This window comes from Lemur catta, chromosome 5 (genome assembly GCF_020740605.2).
Source record: "Lemur catta isolate mLemCat1 chromosome 5, mLemCat1.pri, whole genome shotgun sequence".
NCBI classification, from domain to species: Eukaryota; Metazoa; Chordata; class Mammalia; order Primates; family Lemuridae; genus Lemur; species Lemur catta.
In genome coordinates this window covers 10,335,601-10,354,799 of record NC_059132.1, presented here as the reverse complement: position 1 = coordinate 10,354,799, position 19,199 = coordinate 10,335,601, and the positions used below count along the sequence as shown (strand labels likewise).

General features: G+C 41.8%; 1 protein-coding gene across 1 annotated transcript; it reads left to right on the top strand.

Moving 5' to 3' along the window:
- Positions 1–1,136: 1,136 nt before the first annotated feature.
- Positions 1,137–11,663, top strand: GRXCR2 (glutaredoxin and cysteine rich domain containing 2). The gene is made up of 3 exons (XM_045551121.1): positions 1,137–1,472; positions 7,202–7,429; positions 11,481–11,663. The coding sequence occupies exons 1-3, from the start codon at positions 1,137–1,139 to the stop codon at positions 11,661–11,663; spliced, it is 747 nt and encodes a 248-aa protein (XP_045407077.1).
- The last annotated feature ends 7,536 nt before the right edge of the window (positions 11,664–19,199 follow it).

The window sequence follows — 19,199 nt, the reverse complement described above, 5'->3', positions numbered from 1 at the left end:
GATGCCATTAGCAAAGACAGGGAGAAGGGCCTTACCCCACTCTTCCAGCTCTTCAAATCCAGCCCACCCATTAGACCCAGTCCTGGGACCTCTCCTTTGCAAGCCTTCTTGCACCCTTGTCTCCTAGAGACCACTCCCTTCCCAGAGTAGCTATGCTGGGATTCAGCTGTGGACAGTTTGCTCCCTAAGCATGAGGTTATTATTTCACGTGTGTTAGATTTGTTTCCCAAACTGGATCACAGGACTGTTCTCAGGCCCACATCTCATGCTGCTCTGACATTTATCACAGTGACTGTCTCACAGTGTTGTGTATTTATGAAGTCCAGCAGGCAGTGGGGACTAATGCTGTGCTTGTAGATGAAATCTTCAATGTAAGACACACACAAAATGGAGCTGCCCTGGTTAATGCAGGAGCAGATGGCCCAGAATCCAGGACCCTGGGCTTCCTCTTGTTCTAAGCAGCAACCCCCAAGAGCTTCCACAGTATCTGGGGTTCCATGAGACGCAATTTGAAAACTTAAGCTTGGTGGACTGATCATGGGTGTTGGAGTCAGATAAATTTGAGTCTGAATCCCTGCTCTGTCACTTACTTAGCTGTATTAGAGGAGACAGACGCAGAAATAGCTCTAAGCTTCACTTTTCCCTCTGTAAAACAGATAATGCTTTCTTTGTAGGGTAACTGTGAAGACAAAGTAAGATAACACATGTAACAATCCTGGCACTTACTAAATGCTCACAAGATCATAGTTGTTATTGGTAACAATAACAAGACACTTGTTAACTGATTGAGTATCTGATCCTTGCTAAATTGGCACTTGTTCCGTATAAGTAAATTGATTCAACCTCAGGTTAAGAAAAGCCAGGGTTGGGGGTGAAGTTATGGGTGAGCTTGGGTTCACGAGAAGAACCAATCTTGTCTTATGTTCCATCCACTCCATAAACCCACAATCGCCTTCCTTTTCATGAGGGTCTATCAATATTTAATGGAGGGGTGTCAGTTGCTGTAAACTGACCATACCCTAGCAACAACTTGAATTAATTATACGTAGGAGACAAAATAAAATGCCTTTTTCTCAGAGGCCCAAGTTTCACTGGCTACACGAAAGCCTGGAAACCACAGGGTGAGCCTTTTTCCGATGGAGGACCCTGAGAAGAAGCTGAATCAGAAGAGTGATGGCAAACCCCGGAAAGTACGATTTAAAATCTCCTCCTCCTACAGTGGCCGAGTATTGAAGCAGGTCTTTGAAGACGGGCAGGAACTAGAGTCACCAAAGGAAGAATACCCTCACAGTTTTCTCCAAGAGTCCCTCGAACCAATGGATGGGGTTTATGGGTCTGGGGAAGCTCCCAAACCCCCACTGTGCTCCCCTAAGCTGACTGCTCAGAGGATCAGCGTGTTTAGAGAGGGCAATGCCTATACTTTGGCAGGCAGCCAGCCTCTGCTCAACGATTACAAGGCAAATGACCATAAGGTTGGTATTGTGTGTGGCATATAAGCTTTCAGGGTAGGGCCGCCCCTAAACTGTGTTCATAGAAACACCTAAAGTCTTCAGATTTGTATCTTACTCATGCTCTAGTACCAGCCAGAGCTATAGGTGCACCAAATGGGAAGCCGCTGTTAGAATATTTCTGGGACAAAAATAACATGCTTGTTGACTACTCATCAGGAAGTGCCATGAGCATATATAGTATTCAAATTCCACCCAGAGCAATACATTGTAATTGGATCTTTGGGTTTTCTCAGATGTAAATTAAATAGAGGTGCAGCGGTCTCCAGGTTGCCAGACTGCCCTTTTAGAAAATTATGCAGAAGTGGGTCATTTTGCTTCCTGAAAGAGCTGAATGTTTGAAGGTGCTCATTTTATTCCAGCCAATTATTTAACTTGTGGTTTATCCATGTCTTGTTTTTTACCCCTATGGTCTTTCTACTGTCTGCTTTTTAAAAATGTTTATTTGTTTACGTTGCCTTTTCATTGCTCATTAGCATGAAGTGTGGGCAGTGGAGTCCTGGGAGGAGATGGTGAAAAGGAAATCAGCCGGAGATGTTACGTGGGGAAGAAGTTTGAGCTCATAGTTCAGTTGAAGCATGTGTTTAATCTGTGAATTTCAATTACTTCCCTGCTACCATGGATAATCAAAAGCCCATATGTGATTTTCTTTTAAGCTAAAAGAATCCGGAAAATATTCATTGACTTCCAAAATTGACAGGAAATGTGTATATGTTCTCTGTCAGTGGGACCATGGATGTCTTATAAAAAAGATTAAATACAATTATATAATATATCCACATTATTAATGAATAGCACACCAGGATGTGTTCTCATCTTTAAAGTGTGAAATTCAGATAATTATTCTCCAATTATTTTTATTGTTAGTTTCCTAAGGGAATAGATAATGTATCTTTTGCAGACAAATGTATTTATTGTCTTTGCTGGCATTAGTAAAATTGTGGGCATGTCTGCAATTATCAAAGATAATGCTAGGTCTCTTTTTAATATTAAAGGGGGTAGGAATGAACAACACCTTACGTTAATGAAGTGCCTTATGCATTACAAAATGCTGTCACTTAATATTCTATCTGTATCTATCATATTGGGTCTCTACCATAACCTGGGGGAAGAAGGCAAAGTGTGGTCATTCCCATTTTGCAGATGAGGGAAATTGAGTGCCAAGTTGTTAAGGGACCCACCGGGTATTACAGGGTGATTGGGTGCAGAATCATAAGAATCTGGGCCTTCTGATTCTTCATACTTTTTGCTTTAGGGCATGTTCCTTCTTAGAGAACATGATTATTACATAATAATAATGATGATAATAATATCTGCCATTTATTGAGTATTTCTTACAGTCTTGGTACTTGGCTATGTCATGTACTTACAGTATTTCGTTTTACCTGTATCTTATTTGTAGGTTTGGAATTTACAAAGTTATAGTTCATATAGGCCTTGTACAAAGCCATGGTAGATAATTTTGGATTGCTTGAATTTCATAAGTCATGTGCCAAATTTGGCATTTATATAAATGTATGGTTTGACGTAGATTTAAAAATCTAGGTAAATGAGTCTTCACTGAAGCATGGCTCAGTTGGTTAAAACACAGTGCTCTAGAGACAGTGTTGAAGGTTTAATTCAACTGCTTGCTCCAGTTATCCTGGTTTTCTCTGTTGCCTGATCCAGTGCCCCATCCCAGTCTTACCCAGCCTCTGAGTCTGAGAGCATCCAAGATGGATTCATGCAGCTTCCTCCACTGAAGCACTTTGTCAATGTGGTATTTATGAAACATAAGGAAATGAGAGCTGGGATGTCATGATTTTTCAATACTGAATCCAATTATAAAATAACTCTTAGTAAATACTAGTTATGAGACCACATCAGGTAACAGTTAAGTGCAACGATTCAAAGCAAAGGCTGTGAACTCAAACAGATATTTGTACACCATTATTCATAATTGCCTAAAGGTAGAAACGAACCACTTGCCCATTGATTGATGAATTAATAAACAAGAAAATGTGGTATATACATACTATGGAACATTATTCAGCCTTAAAAAGGAAGGACATTTTGACACATGCTACAATGTGGCTGAATCTTGGAGACATTATGTGTGAAATAAGCCAGTCACAGAAAGATAAATACTATCAGATTTCACTTATATGAGGTACCTAGAGTAGTCAAATTCATAGAGACAGAAAGTAGAATGGTGGTTGGTAGGAGCTGGGGGTAGAGGAGAAGGAGGAATTATTTAATGGATACAGAGTTTCAGTTTAGGAAGAAGAACATACATGTTCTGGAGATGGATGGTGGTGATGGTTGCACAACAGTGGGAATGTACTTAATGCCCTTGAACTGTGCCCTTAGAAATGATTGAAATGGCAAATTTTATGTTATATATATTTTACCACAATAATAATAATGACTTATAAAACAAAACAAGGGCCCTGATGTCAGTCAAACCCAGGCTTGGGCTGAGCCCAGTGGCTCACACCTGTAATCCCAGCACTTTGGGAGGCCAAAGCAGGAGGATTGCTTGAGGCCAGACGTTTGAGACAAGCCTGGGTAATATATTGAGACCCTGTTTTTATAAAAAAATTTTTTTTTTAAATTAGCCAGGCATGGTGGCATGCGCCTGTAGTCCCAGCTTCTGGGGAGGCTGAGAGGCAGGAGGCTCACTTGAGCCCAGGAGTTCAAAGTTACAGGGAGCCACTGATCGGGCCACTGCACTCCAGTCTGGGTGACAGAGAGGGACCCATCTCAAACAACAACAACAACAACCACAACAAAACCTGGGCTTGATGTCCAGTTCTACCCATTTGCTGTGTACGCTTGAGCAAGCTACTTAACCTTGCAGAGCTTCAGCATCATTCTCTATGAGATGACGGTAATAAAAGTGCCTACGTAAAGAGAGTTGTGTGGCAATTAAAAAAGACAATACATAAGAAGCTCTTAGCATTGTGCCTGACATGTTGTTGTGTGTGCTCAGCAAATGTGCCCACAACTGTGATCGATAAAGAGCAGGTTCTGATCAAAGAAATGCTGAGTCTTTTATGTGCTGGGTAGAGAAAGTGGTTATAATTAATTAACATAGTTTAAGGAATTAAAACTAACTTCAGTTTATGAACCTTGAAGTTTACAAGGTTCATAAAAAGAATGAAAGGGAAAAAGTAGGGATGTAACATTTAATGAACGCCTACTTTGTACATATTATGTAATTTCATCTTCATGATATTTCTAGGAGAGTTTTACAAATTGGAAAAACAGAAGTTCATAGGGGTTAAATGATTTGACAATCTCACACAGTTGTTGAATAACATTTAAATAGAATTTGAACTCAAGTCTGTCTGACTCCAAAGCCCACTGCACGTCTAGTACCTAATAAGGCATTTCTGCATTTAAAAACAGAGCAATGGTAGGGTTTCGTAGAGCCTGATTGACAATCTCTAAGCATGTTGCCACAGACACCAGAGTAGTTGCAAATGCTCAATCACATAGGTTGTCATTCTGGGCACTGTGGAAGGAAATGAAAAATTCTTGGCTCCATTCTGCCCTCTATAATTCAAGAGTGGGTGTTTCTCACAGGCAATTAATGTAATCAGATAACATGAACTTTACTTACACCCAGAGAGTTTCTTCAGACACAGGGAAGAATTCGGCTGTCAGGGTGACTGAAACTTAAGCACACCTTAAGGGCGATTTGGGACCCTCCATCTTTGGGGTACATTAAAATAAATTTGTTATGAGGGGTGTCTTGGATATTGACCAACTTAGAGGCAAAGGGCTGGACCAGATGATCTTATATTCTCTTAGCATATTGAGAGTTTTGTCTTGAAAAACAAAACCAGCTCTAGATATGAAAAAGCTCCCTAGAAACTGAACCTCTTTGGCTATTACTAGAAGTAGAAATGGAACCTTCCAAAAGTACCACCATCCTTATCTTCTGATGTTCAGAAACTGATATTCCAGAGTGTGAAACTGGAATCCAGCCTGCATAAAACAATAGGAAATGGAAGCTGCTACACAATCCCTTGATGAGAGGGAGAGAAAACAGGGCCACATAGGAAGCTTGTGGCATAATAAATAATTATTGAAAACTCCATGGGTGTTTCAAGGAAGGGAACCTGAATGCTGAAGTCTCGCTCACGCCAGATTTTGACAAAAATACATGTGAGGCTGCTTAACTGTAGCATTTAGATAGATTTGATAGTACAGTTCTATAAGCAGGACAGAATATTTCATGCTGAGGTGTTCCGCTGCATAGCACGATTGTGCACACACAACTGAAGAACGGTTTTTAATAATAATGATAGTAATGATGCCCACCATTTGCATAGTGTCTCCAGCTTTTGCAAACACTATATTTGCTACATTTTTCATAGCACCTCCCACCCCCCAGAACTTGATGTAATTAGCTTCAGGGATGAGAGTCCAAATATTTAACCACAGGAACCTTGCCCAATCAGTATGGAAGCCAGCAGAGCATTGAGGCAGGGTCCTGAGACTAGGGGTCCTAAGTATTAAATCTCATATAACTGGGTTTTGGGATTTTAGAGGATTCCTAAGGGGAGGCTGGAGTAACAGGAGGGCACTCAGAAGTCTCAGGACAGCACCTGTTTGCCACCCTTTATGCAATATTTCTGCATTTTAATAACTAGTTTGTCTGTGGCAGTGCCTACCAGCTAGATATTAGCCCATTTGGAGATGAACAAATTGAAGTTCTAAGAGGCTATGTGACTCTCGTGTATCTCACACTAGGTAGACAGTAGGCCTGGAATCCAACGCAATGTCCCTCCAAGCTGTCCTAACTCTGGGTAAAATATGTATTCTTGGTCAAGAAATCACAAAACAATTCTCAGGCTGCTTTCTCTACTGCATGGTGCTACTGGCCAACTTTATTCCTGAGCAAATGATTAAGTAACACATGGCAATTCCATATGAGGGAACATACGCTCTTAATAATGATGCTTTAAGGTCTATTTATTGACATGAAAAGATCTTCATATTACATGGATAATGAAAAAATAGGTTACAACAGAGTATATACACTATGATCCTGTATTTTGGGGAGAAATGCTTGTCAATAGTGCAGTGTAGGTAGTAAGAATATGGGCTTTAGTGTGACGTACTTGGGTTGCAATCCAAGCCACATTCCCTGAGTAACTCTGTCACCTTGGCAAGGCACCTGACCCCACTGAGACTCAGTCTCCTCACCTGTAAAATATGGAAATCATAGCATCTCCCTCACAGGGATGTTTGAGGGGAAAGTGAGGTAACATTGGTAAGACATGAATCCTGACACACAAATGGTGCTAAATAAATGGCATTTACTAATATTATTATTTATGCAGAGAAAAAATTGGAGGGATATTTATATAAAATGAGAAAAAGTGCTTGCATTTATTAAGCACTCATTGTGCCCAGCCCTACAGTGGCTGCTGGGGCATACAGTAGGAGTGGAAGCTTAGCCCCTGCCCTGCAGAGCCTTGCACTCTGAGCAGTTCGGCTTTGATTGGTTACCATTGAGGAAGCCAGTTTTCATGGCTTTCAGAGAGAACAAACCAGAGAATGAGCTGTAGCTTTGGGGTCTAATGGGATCACAAGTGTTGGATGGTAGGAGTTCCTTCTCTCCTGTTTCCTGGGATGTCGGACAGCTTCTGCAGCCCCGTATTTGGTGGTGAAGTGTCCATGCTCATTCTCCATTTCTCCAGCCCCCGCCTATCATAGATTTTGGAAAGATAATCATCTACACGAACAACCTGAAAATCATTCGAACCCCAATGGACAAGAGAGACTTCATGAGGAAAATTCTCCAGAATGAAGAAGAGGTTGCAGAAGAGTCTCTGATGAGCAAAGAGGAAAGCTATGGAGACAGGGGCCAGAACGACGGGCCTTTGCTGGAGGCGGAGAGCGTGTTCCCGCATAAGCAGCACACACAGGTGCGTCACAGAGCTCGCCTGTCCTACTCGTAGCCCACCCTCGGCGAGGGTCTCCAGATTGGCTCACTTGTGCAGTACTTAAGTAAAAACTTTTGGATGTGACTCCTTAAGATATCTCATTGTAAAATTCTTTAATTCTATTATTTCTCATACCGGATTGTAACTTGTAGGAGCATATATTTTCAGAAAAGAGCCAGACATGGTAAGATGTGGGTCACACTGCAGGTCTGAATAAAAAAGCAAGAGTCGGCCTGATAGGACAATTACCTTTAAATTCGATTTGGAGAGATCTATGTTTTTTTTTTTTTTTTTTTTTTACCTGTAATGCTGTAAACTAGGACAGAGGTGTGCAGCAGAAGGTTGACGTGAAAGGTTATACTTCACTTGTCTGTCCTTTAAACTCTGTTTTAAACTGCTACTTGTTTGCCCAATCCCTCATGCAGTAAATGCCCAGACAAGCTTTATCCTAAAAGCGAGGGTCAGAGAACATCAAGGAGCCCCTTCTGACCAAGAGACTCTTTGTTGTGTTATATGGAGCAGGGCAGCAGTGAGAATCTGATGAAAGAGCAGGGCACAGCTGAAAGCCAGGCAGGGCTTGGGTCTCTGCATTAACGATCAAAGAGGAGAAGAATGATTGAATCGAGCTACAGTAAAAGGTGGAAGGGGAAAATTTTGGCTTTGTGCTCAGTGGATGTGAGGCCATAAATCATCTGGGCTTCTTTATGCTTTATGTGATCTCACCTTTGAAATCATAGTAATCATCATCATCATAATAGCTGCCATTTATTATTGAGGGCTCGTGATAGCCACGCAGCTTGCCCAATGCTGTACATGCCCCACAGAGCATTAATTCTCACAAGGACCCTGTGAGGTAGGTATTATTAATATTTTCATTCTGCAGCAGGGGAAACTGAGGCTCACAGAGCTCAAGTAACTTGCCAGAGGTCACTAGAGCCAGTAGTCAAATCTAGGTCAATCTGTCGACCAATCTCGGGATCATAACTGCCCTGTTATGCAGTCTTTAGATTGGTGCTGGTTACTATCTTTAGGGCAATACAAACGTTTGAGTTTGCAATGAAAGATCAGACCCTTCTCCCTGGTCCTGGAGCTGGTAAGAGGTGAACTGGAGGGTCTGTCAGGTTCTAGAACCTAAGCTATACTGTGCAACTCTGTTCTATATCCTCCTACTAAGTATTTTTGAGAATAATTTAGAAAATACCAAGAAAGGAAGAAAGAGGCTTATAGTACACACACCTTGTATAGAGTAGTACTCATTCAATACTTGTTGAAGTAACTGAATGAATAGAAAAAGCACGTGGAGGGTGAGTGGTTGGAGAAAGAATTGCAACCCAGGATAAGAATGGAAATCCTAACAATGCACCCTAGAATGGGACATTAGATATAATTTGATTGAAGATTGGTTTTTGTTCTCTACAGCAGGCTCACCAGGTCATTTCATCAATCTTTCATTATTATCTAACGGACCTGACATTTTATGCAAATGAATTTTTTGATCACATGTATAGCATTCTGGTAGGATTTTACTGTACTTTCTTGGGCAACATTGATTTATATCATTAAAATATCACTGGGATCAAATCCAAAACATAAAGCATAATGGATTTGGCAGGAAAATGGATTGTGGCAATTTGCCTTATGAATATTTTGGCAAATATATTTATTTTGAATACTTTAAGAAAACTAATTTCTTTTTAGTTGATATATTAAAATATGGAATAATCAATAAAATATTAACACAAGGGTACATAGACATAATTTGAATTTTTGTTAGTTGAGTAATCACTTCTATTCCCTAAATCTAGAATTCACAAAATTCAAGCTGGGTGTGGTGGCTCATGCCTGTCGTCCCAGCTACTTTTGAGGCTGAGATGGGAAGATCATTTGAGCCCAGGAGTTCAAGGCTACAGAGGTTGCAGTGAGCTATGACTGTGCCATTGCATTCCAGCCTGGGCAACAGAGTGAGACCCCGTCTCTAAAAATGGAAACAAAAATAATTTAAAAAAATAGAATTAATAAAGTTCAATACCTTCTTAGGTACTTTGCAGCATAACAGAGCTATTTTCAAAACTTATTCCTCCCTTTCAGAGATTGTTTTTATCCTTCAGTTAGAAAAGAAAGCTGTGTGAGTTGAGTGGAGCTGCCCAGTGGACTCCAGCTGTCTTGCTGGTTCCTAGAATTTAAGAACAGGAAGGGTTCTCCATATGTCATTGTTTTGTTTGCTTATTCATTCAGCACAAACGTTGTGCCAGGCACTGTGCTAGATGTTTGGGATGTGATGGTGCAAAGACACTAGTGCAGAGAGCTTCCTGTCTAGTGAGCAGGAGCTCTCAGCAGCGTGAGACCTGCCATGCTAGGGGCAGTACAGGTGCCGTGGGTGGCGCACCTGGTCAGGAGGTGGGGTTGGGGCAAGGCTTTTTGGAGAAAGAGCTGCTAAGCTGACCTCTGAGAACAAGCAGGAGTTGGCTGGGTTGGGAGTGGGTGGGGAAAGGTCCCTGGGGACCAAGTACAGAAAGGCCCAAGGACAAGAGCCTGATGAAAGAAGTGACAAAAAGTTTAAATGCCCTGAGGTTTTATCTGAAGGGCAAGAGTTCATTAAAAGGTTTCCTGAAGGATCCCTTGAACCCAGGAGTTCAAGGCCGCAGTGAGCTGTGATCACAGCACTGCACTGAGTGCTTTCTATGTGGCAGTCGCTACTGCGGGCAACTTAATGAGGCTGCATCAGTGGGCAGGGAACACCCCGCAGGACCAGGGGCAGGGGTCCACACTGCATTCGTGCCAGAGTTGGTGGGCACCTGGGCTAGGATTGGTGGTTGCAGGGTGAAAAGAATGGGATGGATGTGAGATGTTTAGAAGGTGAAATGGACAGGACTTGTTACCTGGTTCCCTGGGTTTTGATCTGGTATCTCCCCTTATTTCTTGGAAGGTTCATAGTCCATAAGGAGTATGAATATTGCCAGCTTCCTTAAAATGTCTTAGGACAAGAGCAAGACGATAGCCAAGGGGTATTTTCTGGAGGGTGGGAGTCCAGGACTTGTTGGCAAGGCTTAGAAGTGAACTGACTTTCATAGGGAACCTATGATCAGATAGATAATATTGCATTACATATATTCTCATTTAATAGTCCAGCTGCTCAGAAGGGTAAACGTTATAATTACCATTTTACAGGTAAAGGAACAGACTGGGAGAGGCTAAGGGAACTGTCTAAGCTACACAGCTGATGTCAGACAACAGCCTCAGCTCTAATCAATTAACTCCAATGCACAGAGCTCTTAATCACTGGGCCTTACGCAGCTCTCAAAGAGAATAAAGTACTGGGAGAATTCAGAGCTAAGCTTTGAAGGATTGTAACACTTATTGATTGATATTGATTGATTGATTGATTGATTCACCCACTCAGTCTCTCAGTTACAAACGATCTTTCTTGAGCACCTACTATTGGACAGCTACAATGAGAGGCTGTGTATGTAGTCATTAGGAGCGTGAATTCTGATGTTCAACTCCCTGAGATCAAAACCTGCCTTTTCCTCTTCCAAGCTGTGTGTGTCACCATTGGCAAATGACTTCTCAGTATCTCATTTTCCCATCTGTGACACAGGGATGATAATACTCATACTATCTCACTGGGATTTTGTGAGGATTAGGTGGATTGATACATAGAGAGCTCTTGGAACAGCCCCTGGCACCTATCTGCCATGCTACAAGGGTTCACTATTAGTATTTGGCAATGATAAAAATGAAGTTCCTGCCCTTACGAAGCTTACAGAAATAACACATCACATGGTGACAAGGACGATGAAGAATATAAAGTCTTGGAATGCGCGGTGCCGTGGCAGCAGATGCTGTCTTAGAGATGTCCACCAGGGAAATGCTCTCTGATAAACTTGCTGTGATATTCCGCGTCCCGGCCAGTTCCCTCACTGGCATTTGTGGGAAGCATTTTCCCCTAGTTCTGTCCCAGCCTCTGCCCAAGTGCTATTTTGACCTGTATGTGATCGATGGCTCTAACTCAACCCTGACCTGTCTCTTGCAGGAAGGGGAGCTTCCTGAGGACAACTGTTTTCACTGCCGAGGGTCGGGCAGTGCCACCTGCTCTCTGTGCCACGGCAGCAAGTTCTCGATGCTGGCCAACAGATTTAAGGAGTCCTATCGGGCCCTGAGGTGCCCTGCCTGCAATGAGAACGGCCTGCAGCCCTGCCAGATTTGCAATCAATAGCCCATGGCTTTTGCATGTCTGCTTTTATGGCACCCTCCCTAAAGCTGCTTCTAATAAACTGCCCCTCCCCCTCCTCCTGCCTCTCCCTGCAAGGGGGCCAGAGCAACTGCAATCACGTCCACTGCTGGCAAAACTCAATTATCTGATGACATTTCGTGAAGCTGGTAACATCTCCGTGTGAGTCTAAGTGGTAGGGGCATTTTCGAATTAGAGTCTGCTTTGAAACTGGTTCTAAAATTATCCTTCCAGGAACGTGTGAGAGTATCTCACTTGACTTAGCTCAGTTTTCGCCTTGTGCCAGTGAACAAATAAATGTACACTTCAGGCAGCAGGTTGAAGTCATTTTCTGGTTGGGAGTTAAATTTTGCAGAATTATGCGGTAAGAAAGGAATAAAAAGGCAGGTTTCTGACGAACTGAATTTCGGCTGCTTATAATGCATCTCAAATCGTTGTTGGTCAAATTGAATTTCTAATTAAGCAGAAGAGGAAAGGGACAGCTAATGCTGAATGCACCAAAAGGCTACCACAGGCAAAATCGGGTGTTCATGCTGGAGACAGGCGAGCTGAGGAGCTTTTCCTTTCAAAGTCCTAGCTTCTCCCTTGTGACGTGCTTGGAAAATAACCACATAGGCAAGTGAGCAGTGCTACCTCTTAGGTTAAGATGAGATGAGATAAGACACTTCTGCATGCCTCAACCTACTGAGGTTATAAGCCAAGTCAAAGCTATTTATGATAAATTTGGTGCTCAAGTATGTGTGGGTGGTAGGACCTCTTCCAGTCCCTGAATTATTACCAAATAAAAAAATCTATTTTAAGTATAAAATCTAGCCACAATTTCTTCATAAAGGACTATGGATATATTATAGGTTATCTACTGGAAACCTTTAAAAGAAAAATTAAGCAAGGCTGCTTCTTAGCAATTATGTTTCCACTGTCCATGAATACACATACTAAGGAAAGATTCTTTTCTCTTAAAGTTGGTTATAAAATTAGGAAAATATTTTTGTTAATGAACTTTTGGAGCTCTAACACCCACTCTCCATAGCCCTTGAGAATGACACTGTGAAATCTGTTCTCTCTTGAGACCCATTCCTTTCCATAATGATTTTGATTTTATAACTTAATAATTTGTTATTCGCTAACATTCAGCTGTTAAAATCATTCAATGATGCAATGCTTTTCAGGCAATATAAATACTTCTAATAAAAAAGATTAAAATATTTTTCAAAGCCGTGATACATTTGTCCTTTTGTACCCAGAACTTACTAGCATTCACCAGCTTTCTTTGCTTCTGTACTTAACTCCCTCCTGCCTCCGGTTATGTTTTCTCACAGCTGTTGGCTCTTCTGCCTTTCCAGAATAGCAGAGAAAGGAGTGATGTCAAGAGACCTTTCAGTGTATTCTCTTTTGACAGGAACATTTGACCACACTGTTTGAGCTCCCCTGCACACAGGACAGTACTGGGGGGTGCTTGGTGTATAGTGTTACCCAGAGAGGCAATTCCCCTTTGGAATCTCATGGAACTTGAAGTTTTGGTGGAGACGGCTACATAAACAGATAATTACAATACAGCCTGACAAGTGTTGGGATAGGTGATTACAGGGCCTATTCGGAGCACCTGGAAGAGGCACCTAATTTAGCCTTCTGGTGTTAGAGAGGCTGCCCGGGGGAGAAGGTGTGACCAGTGTCAGCTTCTGTTCCTTACTCCATGCTCTTACGAGCCTGTAGTGTTTTTCATCACATAATAAATACATCTACTAATGATCACATTTTATTCATTCCATAAATATGTCTTATTATTGCGGTAGGAACACTTAACACGAGATTTACCCTCTTAACAAAATTTTAAGTATATAATACTTTATTGTTGACTATCAATTAGTGTTTATGGAGCACTGAAGATGTCAGTAGGCTAAACAAACAAAATCCCGGCCCCTGTGGAGCTTACATTTTGGTGAGGGAATATAGACAACTAAATATATACATTTATAGGATAAATATATGTATGTATGTGATAAATATATAGAAGGAAAAATATACATTCATGGGACAAATATTTAATATATATTTATGCAATAAACATACCATATAGAATAAAAAGATATACATTCATATATAATAAAACTACATATATAGTGTATGGTTGTGTTAGAAAGGGATAAAAGCTTTGAGGAAAAATAAAGCACTAAGGAGGATGGAGATTGGGAAGGGGTTGCAAGTCTTAAATTAGTTTTCAGGGAGGTGTCAGTGAAATAAAGGGCCAAAGGAGTGGAGGGAGCGAGCCGGGAAGGCGTCTGGGGCAAGATCCTTCCGAGCAGGGGAAAAGGGAGAGCCAGACCCCTGGGAGGCGGTGGTGGCAGGACCGAGGGGCCACGACGGAGCGGTGAGCAGGGCGCCCGCAGCGGGACGGGGACGCCAAGATGACAACTTGGGTTTTACTCGGAGCGAGACCCTGCTCTGGAGGCGGCCTGTTTTCCGTCCACCCTCCGCACTCCCCTCCAAACCTCCCCCTCCTGCTGGGGCAGGACACAGGGCACCTGCACACTACAGTTCCCAGCCCCCCTTGCCTGCCGGCTGCCCGGTAGCTCCTGCCCGTGGGAGGTGGCGCCGGGGACTGGAAGATGAGGAAGGAAGAGCCTTCCTCTTTTCTGGGCCGGCTCCTGGCAGCCTTTGCACAGGGCAGGAGCCGTGCAGCCGGCCCCTGGGTTCCAACACTGGCCGCTTTCGTGGCTGCGATTGCAGGTTCGATGTTGCACCATCTTCGCTTTTGTTCCTCCAGCCCAGAGGTGCTAGTGGCTTCCTGCAGTTCCTAACCTTTGTCGCCAATTCCCTGTAATATATTCCCTCTGTTTGAAATGGCTAAAGTGGTTTCCGTTTTCCTGATTGGACTCCGACGGATATAAATGTTTGGAGCAGAGGAGGGTCATGATCTGATTTGTGTTTTAACAGGCCCCTCTGGCTGCCCTGTGGAGAGGCGACACTGCGGGGCACGGGTGGAAGTGGGAGGCCAGTTAGGAGAAACTGCGGTAATGCCAGTGACAGCTAACGGTGGCTTGGCCGGTGCGGTTCCGGGGAAGTGGTAAAGAGCGGACGGACTTTGGATATACTTTGAAGGTAGAACCCCAGGGTCTGTCTCAGAAATACTGCTACAACCCACTGTATGCAAAACATACATACCTGAGTTCTTTGCCTATTTGTGATCTACAAACGTTTGCCAGTGGGTTGGGCAGGGTTAGGGATAGGTTTAAGGACGAGGTTAGCCAACTGGTACTCCTAAGACTACAAGAATTCCTTCAGAGCTAGAAACAAACATGAAAGTTAAAAAAATATCGTCCTAGTGGTGCTGTGATTAAAATAATACTATATTCTTTGAAAGCTCAAAAAAAATTTAAATGAATATGTATCTTAAAAAATGTAACATTTATCCACTCATTTATTCATTGGACAATTTTCCACTGGATTTCTACCTATGCTTAAGGCATTGGAACTCAGAATAGATGAAAAAAGACTTATATTTATGAGATTACAGTCTTGGGCCTCCAGTCAGCATAATAAATGAATTTGGCCTTACAATTTAGGGGAGACACTATTGCTATTCTTTGTCAATTACTATGGTGACTTCTATTTCCTTTGCTTGGCCAAGTTAGCTGGGCCTGGTTTGGGGGCTGCGTTACAGAAAGTATGTTTGTATTTATTTCATTAACAAGCACACATCAGTCTTCCTGCATGCAGGACACTGCTCTAAGCACTTTACACTTACCAACTCCTGAATTGTCTTAACAATTGAATTCATTCAGTTTATTGATCATCTCTTATTACTGAAAATTTGGTACTTGTTTCGGTGAGAGTGAAAAATGAGCACAAGTAGTTTGAGGAAAAGGAAAGAGAAGTCTATTAATTTGCCAGCAAATGAGGAGGGCGGCAGACTAGCATCTCAAAAGACTGCCGTCCTGACTAAGCAGAAATGCAGGAGGTTACAAGAAGGGTTTTCAGTGGTTGGGCTACGCAACCCTGATCTCATGACCCTTTTCCGGACATTTCTGTTGAGCCATCTCCTGTGGTTTAAGAGACTAGAAAACAAACAGTAAAGAAGATTATTTTCTGCCCCTTTGATTATTGGCCGCGGGCAGGAATACAGGTTTTAATTCCCCAAATGGGTGGGGGTTTTAGAGAGACAACTTGTAAAACATTTCCTTGCCTTTTTCCCCGACCTTCACCTCTGTTCCACTCTTAGTCCCGCTTATACTTTTCCTTTCCATGGCATATCTGACCAGACCAAACACGCAGGCCCTGTCTGTGATCCTTACAAACATCTCGCCCTCTAGGCCTTTGTGGAATTAACAAACTTTATTGAAAATGGAAGATAATCCCAGGCAGCTGATGTTGCTTTATAGTAATGAGACAGCTTAACAAGACTTCTTTTGCTGACTGCGCTGGCCACATAGCACCATTCTACTGGTTCCATCTTCATTCTCTGCCTTCCCATTATAGTTAACTGATATTCTTTTTACTGTGCTGGTGGCATGACTCATCATCTCTGTGGCCCCTACTTCCAACCGTGGCTCAACTTCAAGGCTTATCTACTCCTCACACTCAAAGATCTGCAAAGCTCAGGAGGCCTCTTTTCACAGACTCTACCCTCCTTGGGAGACACTTGGGGTTTGACGTGGGGGTAAGACATTCTCCTCCCCGCCTGTCTTAGGGTTCTGTGGAGTGGGGAGGGCAGAATCCATAGGCCTTAAATCTTTGCCCCTAGAGCAACTCTCCTTTTTTTTTCTCGCTTTTATTTTGTCTTTCAGGTAAGATCCCTGTTGAAGAGAGAGTTGCACATTTAAAATTTTTTGAAAACTGAGTTAAGCGTTATAATTTGCCTTTCCAAATTCAATTGGCCAAAGATATCAATTAAGTTCATAGAAAAGATAATATTTTCCTGTTCTAGGTCTTCTACAAATATGAATCACTTTGGTAATATTAATATATTCATTTAGACGAGTGCCAGTGACATTTATAAAAAAAAAAAATTCTATGGTTCACTAGCGCTTAATTGGAGGGAATTTTATGCTAAAGGTAAATTTGAAAGAAATGTTCGCAGTTGTTTTTATCACCTGTCCTCATTAGTTGCATCTCCTCATTTTCTAATTAAATACAGTAATTATAGAGAGTTCACATTCATGCAATTATGTGAGAGAGAAATGGAGTTATGTCAGTGTCAAAATTATGGCATATAATTACTGCCTGTGTTAAAGAACATATAAAACCCAGGGAAGAAAAGACCTGGAACTATGATGCAATAGAATTCTCTCCTTGCTTGAGAGTTGGAGGAAAAGAGGGAGGAAGGGGACAGTTAATCAGGCCTTGACCAAACTAGAGTCAACATATATCTCCTTTAAAACTATCAGCTTCCTTTTTGTAACAGTGCTCTTGGCATCACTTTTGCCCAGATCCCAAGTGCATTTTCCTTTATCAATGATTATTTCTCAGAGATTAGGGCCATTAATTCATACTAAGGTGTAAATCACTAATAGACAGTTGATCATCCCTGCTTTTCTAGGTTTGAAGTATGACATTTTTTTGGAGCCCTCCTAAGTATCAGGCCATGGGCAAGACACAAGCAGGCACAAATATGAAAGAGACACAGTATCTTCCCTCAAGGACATCACAGTCTCACAGGGAACAAGATATTTAAATGAATATTTGCAAAATAAAATAACAGGAGCTGCCACAGGAGAGGAAGAGAGTAGAAAGTGGTTAACTTTCCTTTCATTGTTGGTCTTCCTCATTCAGCTCCAAGTTTCTTGAGGGCAGAAACTATGACTCATCCATCACTCTGTCCCCAGCGTTTACACAGTGCCTGGTGCATAGAAGGTGTTCAATACATATGTGGTAGTTTGGTGTTTGCAGAGACACGACATTTGATTGCACATACAGGATCTTCAGTGTATTGTTGTTTTATGGGCCGGTGCCTTGGGGAAATTTCACAGGGTGGACAGCTCCTAAAATGGCTCCCAATGATCCCCACCTCCTGGTATTCCTGCCCTTCTGTATTCACCGTCCCCCTCCCCTGAGTGTGGACTGGACCTAGTGACTTACTTCTGACAATAGGATATGGCACAAATGATGGGATGTTACCTCTGAGATTGCATTATCAAAGGCTGTGACTTTTTCTCTGGCTTTTCTTGCTTGTTCACCTGATGAGCCCAACTGCCTTCCAGAGAGGGCCGTGGGGCAAGGAGCCTCCAGCCAATGGCCAGCTAGGGACTGAATCCTGCCAGCTATCACATGGGTGAGCTTGGAAGGGGCTTCTTCCCTAGTTGAGCTTGAGATGACTGCAGCCACAGCTGACAACGCTATTGCAGTCTGTGAGTGACCTGGAGTCAGAATCATACAGCTAGACTGTGCCCAGATCTCTGACCTGTGCAATAATAAACCATGAGATAATAAATGTTGTTTTGCCAGTAAACTAACTACACAGGGGATGATTTGTTACATAGTAATAGATAACCAGTACAAGGTAAGACCACCTTCTTAGTAGATCCTTGTTGATTGAGCCTTTATGCTCACAGGTTTTTTGCATGGAAAAGAATACTCAAAACCATTTGATCTTTGTTTAATGCTCATTTTCTTATATTAAGCTCATAAATCTAATACCAAAAACTGAAAACCAGTTTTTCTTGGGGTCTTTAAATATTGATTAAAAATGTATTAAACAAATCATTTAAAACAATTTAAACTAACTGCCATTATATATTTAGAGTGGCTAATCCTTTTAGAGACTTCAAAACCTTAATCCAAAAACATATAAAAACAAAGATTACAGAATTTATTGTGATAGTTTCACTTAAATCTACTTGAAAGCATTAGTATCATGAATTTGATGCCTTTCTTATTTCTTGTTTTTCTTTGCTTGTTTTCATACACCCTCAGGGTTTCAGTATTATTATTTTTATTCCTTTCTGAGGTCACAAAATTCTTAGCAGACCCAAAGAAAAGATTATCTTATCAGAACAGCATAGATTGCAGGACTTGGTTTAATGACGGATTAATTCTTGGTCAGATTTGTTTGCTTCTCCCAAGGTGATTCTAACCCAAACCACCTTTCTATAGTAAGCTTTTCTGTAGTTCAATGACATCTGTTATGTCAGCAAGACTACTTCAAGTCTTATCTTATGCCTAGGGTTTAATTTTGCAACCTAGTATCTACCCCTGAAATTGTTTTTGTAATTATCACTTGGCCATTGTTATATAACTGATTATCCTGTTATAATCAAATATTGATTTGGTCTCATAGCATTAAAAACTGACATCTTCCTTGTTAGCACTGAGATCTAATCTCCTAGGAGTTGAGGGATTGAGTCTACGTAGTTAGCATTCCTCTGTAGGTCACCTGGTAATTCATTACACTGGCAAACACCGTAGGACCCTCTTTCTGGTTGGTTGTTTTCAGTACACACTCAAACTGAATAGTTCTTCCTGTTTTCAGTGCCTACTTTTTCTGGGACTTTGTGGCTTACAGTTTCCCATGTTTATTCTCCTTAA